We start from the raw sequence: 8,409 nt of genomic DNA on the forward strand, positions 1-8,409 counted from the left end.
GTGGATCGAGCGCCGCCGCGCCCCGCGCCTCGCCCCCGTGCTCCGCCGCCTCCTCCCGCGACCCCGCGCCCCCCGTCACCTTCCTCCACCGCCGGCCGTCGCGCCTCCACGCCGGAGCCACCGCGCCCTCCACCGGCGCCCCGCCTCCAGCCGTCGCCCGCGCCCGCCGCCGACAGGATCTGGCCTGATCCGGTCCGGGGCCACCTCCCTGGTGCTTCCTCGACCTCGCCGGATGCTCCCTCGGCTCCAACTCCGGCGAGCCGCCGCCTGCCTCGAAATCCGCGCTAGATCCAGATCCACACGAGGTTTCAACATTCTGGTGTACTATTCATCCTGCCATAACTTCATGCATCTTACTCCATTTTGCGTGAGTGATATATCAAAATGTTCATCATGAGATGCTCCTCATTTCATTCCATTGTTCCATGCTTGTTTGAGCCCATATTGATGCCAATATCATCGTTGCAAGAGTGCTATATGATGTTAACTGCTGTCTGTTAACAGAACTTGGTGATTTGTCTTTTTCATTGCGTTTTGTGTGTGCGTCCTATGAGCTTTATGTCTACATGAGTTTTGAGCTACATCATGCCATCTTTACAGTGGTGCAATCTATGTATTTTTGTGTGCCTGGTGGTGAGTGCATCAAGCTTGTGTAGTAGGATAATTGCTGTTACTATCTTGCTAGGCTGAATCTGTTATACCTTGATGCTATGTAAACCTGCTTCTACAAGTCATTCTATGCATAATCTGGAGATGTTCATTAAGGATGTTTTGTTCTACATGTCATGATATATCCATCCATGCCCCTGGTTGCATTTATAGATTGTTGTAGATTGTTCTTATCATGCTCCAAACTTGCTAAATAATGTTTCTGTCATCCTATTAACATGAAGTTCAGTTTTTCCATGAGTTTTGCTAGTGATCCATGCAGCCTATGAACTTCCTCTTGCCATGCTAGCTTCATATGCATGTCTTCTTACTTTTGGTCACCTTGTCATGCCATGTATTTCTCTGTGGTGAGTGGTACAAGCTCACCAACATGCCTACTTATCGTTGTTCCTGCCATGTCTGAATCTGTCATATCATTTGCCATGTTTGCATGGATGCTACCATCTTTTCTGTTGATCTTTGGAATAAGTTCAGTAAGGGAGTTTTGTTCTTTGTCTTTAATATTACCATGCCATGCCTTTGTTTGCCATGATAATTTCCTGTAGCATGTTGTTTGATAGCTCTAAACATTGCAACCTGATGTTATTTCTGTCATGCTCAGTGATTTCTGCCGTCTGTGAAACTATTATTATTTGCAATCTTGCCATGACCTTTTGAGCATGTTCTAGTGATTTCCGGAGATATCACAGTGTTCATGTTTTGTCATGCTTTACCTGTACTTCATGTCCATGCCTTTTGTTCTTATGTTGAGGTGCTATAGCATATTGTTTTGATGCTTGCTAGATGCCTAGTTGCTGTTTTGGACAGCTTGTCCTTTAAACTTGTTTCATGTGTATGTGTTAAACCGTTGCTCCGTTTTGAGTGTGCTCTATATGAAACTTGCTTAGAATTGCATGTAGTTTCATATTATCATGTTGCATCCTTGTTTTGAGGTGTTTGCTTGATGTTTGGATGCATTTAGCATCAATGCCATGTTTAACTTGTTTTGCTCATATCTTCTAGGCCGTAGCTCCGAACTAAATGAACTTTATATGTAACTTGACTAGAATTTTGTGTAGATCCTCTTGGTGCTCTAACTTGCTGTTTAACAACTTCAACTTAATGTTTGTTCAGGCCAGGACCAACTTCGAAACTTGCATATGAGGACTTACCGGAATTGTTATATGTTGTTTCCGGCCTCATTTAAACTTGTTTGGCTATGTTGTTCTTGTATGCATCATCTCTTGCCATGAGTAGCTTCATGTAGCCTTGTCATGCATCATACTTGGTTGAGCATCATGTCTTGTCTATGTGTTGTGTGTTTACCTTGTTGTTTGCTTCTTTTCCGGTTGTGCTCCTTCTCGTTAGTTCATGTTTCGTTGCGATCGTGAGGATTCGTTCGTCTACGCTTGGTTCGTCTTCATGGCTTCATCTTCTTCACGGACTCGTTCTTCTTCCTTGCGGGATTTCAGGCAAGATGACCGTCACCTTGGATCTCAGTACTATCATTGCTATGCTAGTTGCTTCGTTCTATCGCTATGCTGCGCTACCTATCATTTGCTCTTCAAGCCTCCCAAATTGCCATGTCAGCCTCTAACCTTTTCACCCTTCCTAGCAAACCATTGCTTGGCTCTGTTACCGCTTTGCTCAGCCCCTCTTATAGCGTTGTTAGTTGTAGGTGAAGTTGAAGATTGCTCCGTGATGGACATGATTATGTTGGGATATCACAATATCTCTTATTTAATTAATACATCTATATACTTGGTAAAGGGTGGAAGACTCGGTCTTATGCCTGGTGTTTTGTTCCACTCTTGCCGCCCTAGTTTCCGTCATACCGGGGGCTGCTATCAGATGGAAGCGTTCCTCCCATGAATCGTTTTCCTCCTGTCCCTAGCGGCTGGAACCCTAGCCGCCGCTAGGAGACCCAATCTTTCAGCGCCGTCCTCCGGCGGCTCCCCTCCGCCGGCGACCTCGGTCGTCGGTGGTGAGGGGGGTCGCCGGATCCATGCGCGTGGATCGTTTTTACTCCCTCGTAGTTTAGATTTTTAAGCTGTTCATCGTCTTTGTTTCGGCGGCGACGATGACAGCGCTGAATAAAGATTCTTCGAATCCTTCCCTAACAAGGCCATTGGTCCTATGGTTGGGGATGGATTTGGAAACCAGTCTGTTCAATCAAGGATGGCGTGGCGGTGGCGGCATCCTCGTGGTGGACCTGTGTCCTCGGGCTCCGCCGTTGCGCCGGTGTTTGCTCCAGCATCGGCGCGGAGCTTGGGAGGTAGTCCAGGAGCGAATGCAGATTGTGGTCTGCATCGACAACATCTGGAAGACGGAACATGTGCTGGGTTCGTGGTTCGTGGATGGCAGGTATGGTTTCCTTCCGCGACGTCTTAGTCGCCGTGGGGTGCCAGATCTGGAGTTCGATGGCGTGTTCGGGGTGTTGCCCCGGTCTGATTCGTTCAACGGTAAGGGCTTCACTTTTGGTGAGCCACCTTGGAGGTCCGCAAAGCTGCATATCAGGGATGGAGCCGCGTCGAGCTCGGGTGAGGAGGTGATCCATCATTTTTTTTTTCGGTGGCTGCTGTCGTGGTGCCGGAGGCAGGTGATGGGCGTTGGTGTCAAGCTCAGAGATGTTCTGCTATCTTTTCAGTTTTGTCATGTTGGTCCTTACGTGACTTGTACTTTAATCTTTATGATATGAATGAGACACGTATGCCATGCAAAAAAAAAGTTCCCGTCATACCGGTGTTATGTTCCTTGATTTTGCGTTCTTTACGCAGTTGGGTGATTTATGGGACCCCCTTGACAGTTCGCTTTGAATAAAACTCCTCCAGCAAGGCCTAACCTTGGTTTTACCATTTGCCTACCTAAGCCTTTTTCCCTTGGGTTTCCGGAGCCCGAGGGTCATCTTTATTTACCCCCCCGGGCCAGTGCTCCTCCGAGTGTTGGTCCAAACTAGAGCACCGTGCAGGACCGTCCCTTGGTGACTTGGGTTACGTTGGTACCTGTACGCTTCGTTTATCCGGTGTGCCCTGAGAACGAGATATGTGCAGCTCCTATCGGGATTTGTCGGCACATCGGGCGGTTTTACTGGTCTTGTTTTACCATTGTCGAAATGTCTTGTAAACCGGGATTCCGAGACTGATCGGGTCTTCCTGGGAGTTCGTTGACAGTGAGAGCTTGTGATGGGCTAAGTTGGGACACCCATGTAGGGTATAAACTTTCGTGAGCCGTGCCCGCCGTTATGTGGCAGATGGGAATTTGTTAATATCCGGTTGTAGAGAACTTGACACTTGACTTAATTAAAACGCATCAACCGCGTGTATAGCCTTGATGGTCTCTTTTAGGCAGAGTCCGGAAAGTGAACACGGTTTTGGGTTATGTTTGACGTAAGTAGGAGTCCAGGATCACCTTTTGATCATTGCTAGCTTCATGACCGTTCCGTTGTTTCTCTTCTCGCTCTCATTTGCGTATGTTAGCCACCATATATGCTTAGTCGCTGCTGCAACCTCACCACTTTACCCCTTCCTTACCCATTAAGCTTTGCTAGTCTTGATACCCATGGTAATGGGATTGCTGAGTCCTCGTGGCTCACAGATTACTACAACAACAGTTGCAGGTACAGGTATTGCGATGATCATGACGCGAGAGCGATGTTTACTTGTTTTGGAGTTCTTCTTCTACTTCTTCTTCGATCAGGGGATAGGTTCCAGGTCGGCAGCCTGGGCTAGCAGGGTGGATGTCGTTTGAGTTTCTGTTTGTGTTTCATCCGTAGTTAGATGATGCTCTTATGTATTATATTGTTGTACTCTTGCGGCATTTGTATGCCTTGTATGTATCCCCATCTATTATGTAATGGTACGATGTAATGATATCCATCTTGCAAAAGCGTCTCCGATATGCGCTTCTATCCTTGGTGGGACCTTCGAGTTCCTTTAGGATAGGGACGCATATTGGGCGTGACACAGCGTTTGTCCCTATGTACTTGAGGCAGCCAAATGCCGCTGATACAGAAAGGTTGTTGGCGACCAACGCAGCTAGAGGCTTTCCAGGCATGCTTGGCAGCATAGATTGTATGCACTGGGAGTGGAAGAACTATCCATTTGCTTGGCAGGGCCAGTACAAGGGGCATGTTAAAAAGCATGCACGTCATATTAGAAGCGGTGGCTTCGCAAGATCTTTCGATATGACATTCTTTCTTTGGCATGGCAGGTTCTCACAATGACATCAATGTGCTGCAGCGTTTTCCAGTCTCCGCAAGGCTTGTAGAAGGCCACTCCCCACCCGTCAATTTTGAGATCAACGACCACCAGTACAACAAGGGATACTACCTAGCTGATGATATATATATCCTCAGTGGTCAACTTTTGTGAAGACAATCTCGAACCCCCAAGGCGAGAAGAGAAAGAAATTTGTCCAAATGCAAGGGAGTGCTAGAAAGGATGTGGAACGTGCTTTTAGTGTGCTTCAATCCCGATGGGGTATCATTCGAAACCCTGCACTGACATGGGATGAAGGAAAACTTTGAGAGGTAATGACTGCTTGTGTGATCATGCACAACATGATCGTCGAGGACGAGCATGATAAAAACATCTTCGACCAAGGATTTGATTTTCAAGGTGAAAATGTTGAGCCCTTGCACCAAGAACTGATCACGTTTGAACAGTTTGCCCAATTTCATCATGAACTACGTGATTGGCACACTCATTTAGATATTCAAAATGACTTGGTTGAGCACATGTGGAATCATATTGGCAACCAATAGACGTATTGGTTCATTATATGTTCATTCAAGACACTTTCGATTTGGTTGTAAAACTATTTTATTAGAGACAATTTCGATTGGGTTGTAAAACTATTTTTATTTTCAGACAATTAATATTTGAACATGCAAACTAGTTTTGAACATTGAAATATGAATATATGGGCATTTTTTGCCGTGGCGGACAGGATGGAGCCAAAGGATGCGTCCGCGCGTTGGGTACACGGCCATCGCATCTCAGGACAACCCCGGACACGATCCTATTGCCCTATTCAAATGGACAGAATCCGGACAAAACGGACGTCCGTTTGTAATCGTGCGCTGGAGTTGGCCTGGCAAACTGAGCCCAAGATGGCCTTTTTTTTAGGGAAAGCCCAAGATGGCCTAAGAGAGGCTTCGTTACCGGCGGGCCGGGATCGAAGCAAACAGTCTCCAAATCCGACGGGCCCGCCAAGAAATTGGTTGTAAATAAACTTATACCATACCCTAGATTCTCTTCTTTGTCCTCTCATCCGCCGTGCCTGACCGCCGCCGCAATCGTCCCCAACGCCGATCTGGCTGGACCCTCGCCATATTAGCCGTCCCCGACCTCGCCGTGGCCAGTCATGGCCGGATCCTCCCCGCCTAACCGTACCCGAGCTCGCCGTGGCTCGATCTCGCCCGACGAAGTGAGGCGACGGTATGAACCGACCGGCAGAGGGAGGAAGGGAGGTACCTGCGGTGGTGGCGGCGGCGCCCGGCGACCATCTGGTTCTGATTCGGCCGCGTCCGGCTCCTATTCAATGTCAGGTAGATCTGATTCGATCGCGTCCGACACGGAATCCGGGTCAGGTACGCAATCTTGCCTCCGAATTCGACTACAATTGGGCTCAAGCCCCAAGCACAACAAAAGATCCAGTCTTTAGGCCTCTATATATACTGCTTGCAGACAGAGGGAGCAGCAGATCGAAAAAAACCAGGATGTCTAAGCGGCTCCAGGGAGAGGAGATACAGGCAAACTGCGCCCGCAAAAGGTCACGACCTTCTGATCAGAAGCACCTCTATCTGGTGCTGGATGACTGGAAAGATGGGTTCAGCATTCACAAGATTGACGCCGACGACGATGACGCGGACCTTGGCCAGCCACCGGTCCTCCGGTTGGTGTCGCCGGCGCCTGGCTTTCCAATGCGCTTTGCGGTCGTGGGCAGCAACATCGTCATCGTCACCAACCCACGCTGTGGTCAGGCTCCCACACTTTTCTATGATACGAAAAGAACAGGACTCGCCGTCGGCCCTCCGCTCCCCGGTCCACTGGTGGGTGACTTCCACACCTCCGTGGCCACTGCGGATATGCTGTATGCGCTGAGTTTTCATCATAGGAATCAGCAGCACTCCTTTGAGGTGATGTCTTGGGAAGAATCTCCAAATCCTTGTACCATGAGCTGCTCATGGACAAGTGTGCCCTCACCACCCCCGTTCGAGGAGGATGAATGGATCACCTCCTACGCCGTGCACCCTGATGGACACACCATCTTCATGTCTGGGGTCAACAAGTACAATCTCAAACGTCGGACCTTCTCTTTTGACACCAAGTACTGTGAGTGGAGGTTTCATGGGGAATGGGCCTTGCCTTTCCAAGGCCAGGGCTACTATGACAACACGCTGGACGGATGGGTTGGCCTTCACGAGGATGGCTACATCTGCGCCTGCCAAGTCGCCCCCCGCAGCCGCGCAAGTACCATACAGCCCGAGTGGAAGGTTGTCAAGGGGAAGTTGTTCCACAAGGTCCCGGAGAGGAAACGAGCGGCCTCATATGCCACTCTAACATACATGGGCAATGCCAGATTTTGCCTTGTGGAGTGTGTGGTGCGTGAGGAAGTGGAGTATGAGGATGCCTTAGGTGATTGTGATGGTTGCATGCTCCTTATGACCAAGTTTGGCCTCAAGTACTCTCATAATGGAGAGTTGCAGACCATCAATCGCACCACCAACTCCTATGTGTTGTCGAAGCATATCACCGGGTTTTCTCCTGTAGCGTTCTGGATGTAGGAACTATCTGGCTGGCTTAGCTGTACGCAATGGATACTATGTCTGTTTCGAGTTTCTGGATGTATATTATGATTTGCATCAATAAAAAATTACTTCGTGGCAATCTTGTCGAACCAGTTTATCTTTATTTTTACATGTCTGTCCAGAAAACTCTGAGATATTGATAGGTTTCAGGAACTAAAACACATGCAAATCATACTAAATGTGGATGGCAGAATTCAAATATATTTTCATCAGCATATAAACAGCAAAAGTATTTCGTCGCTACAGAAAAGAAATAATAAGTTTACAAACCAACTTGGCCGGTAATTGTGTAGGTCTCTTCAGCTTGATACTTTGTTTCTCTCTAAAACAGATACAGTCTGATCATCTCTTCCAGAACAGGTCTGAAGATGATATTGCAGCTAGAGGTTCATTGTCTCCACCAACGAAGAATTTTGGTCGGTTTCCATCCACCTATGAAGCATGAGGTGTCTTTAATTAATCTCCTGCTCCAGGAATCCAGGTATGCCTTGCTTGGCGATTTAATTTGCTTCTGAGGCCTGATTCATAATTAGGTATATCCCTGCTGAGTATGTGTTCAGTTCAATTGCCGGAAAAGGGGAAAGTCTAAAGCATCACTTATTATGGAACATAGGGGCTATATGGCACTTCATCTATCTCGTGATATTGTGGCTGACCTAGTTGTTTGTACATCCTTCATGTTGAATTTTTGAGACCATAAGTTGGTTGTGTTGGTTGTGTTGGCCTCAAATGGTGCAGAAAAAGGCAGATGCCGAGTCAAATTATTGGTGCTCGTGATTTTTCTTTACCAGTGACTCTGGTTACATCAAGTTTTTGGTGTTGTTGCGTCTAAAAAAGAAGTTTTTGGTGTTGCCAAAATTACAATTGGTATAACATGTGCAGCTTTTCTAGGTTGTTCTGAGTTCCTTGTAGCTCAAAATAATAAACCGATGTATTCGCCCCATCTTTCT

The 8,409-nt window shown here is 47.6% G+C and overlaps 1 protein-coding gene across 1 annotated transcript; it reads left to right on the plus strand.

The window, feature by feature from the left end:
* Window positions 1-5,891: 5,891 nt before the first annotated feature.
* Window positions 5,892-7,538, plus strand: LOC119277916. The gene is made up of 2 exons (XM_037559265.1): window positions 5,892-6,238; window positions 6,336-7,538. The coding sequence occupies exons 1-2, from the start codon at window positions 6,013-6,015 to the stop codon at window positions 7,433-7,435; spliced, it is 1,326 nt and encodes a 441-aa protein (XP_037415162.1). The 5' UTR covers window positions 5,892-6,012; the 3' UTR covers window positions 7,436-7,538.
* Window positions 7,539-8,409: the final 871 nt, after the last annotated feature.

This window comes from Triticum dicoccoides, chromosome 3B, assembly GCF_002162155.2.
Source record: "Triticum dicoccoides isolate Atlit2015 ecotype Zavitan chromosome 3B, WEW_v2.0, whole genome shotgun sequence".
Taxonomy (NCBI): Eukaryota; Viridiplantae; Streptophyta; class Magnoliopsida; order Poales; family Poaceae; genus Triticum; species Triticum dicoccoides.

Coding starts and splice junctions, on each gene's coding strand:
- LOC119277916 (XM_037559265.1), top strand. CDS start 6,013: ATGGCCGGATCCTCCCCGCCTAACCGTACCCGAGCTCGCCGTGGCTCG. Junction 6,239..6,335: donor CGACACGGAATCCGGGTCAG/GTACGCAATCTT, acceptor TACTGCTTGCAG/ACAGAGGGAGCAGCAGATCG.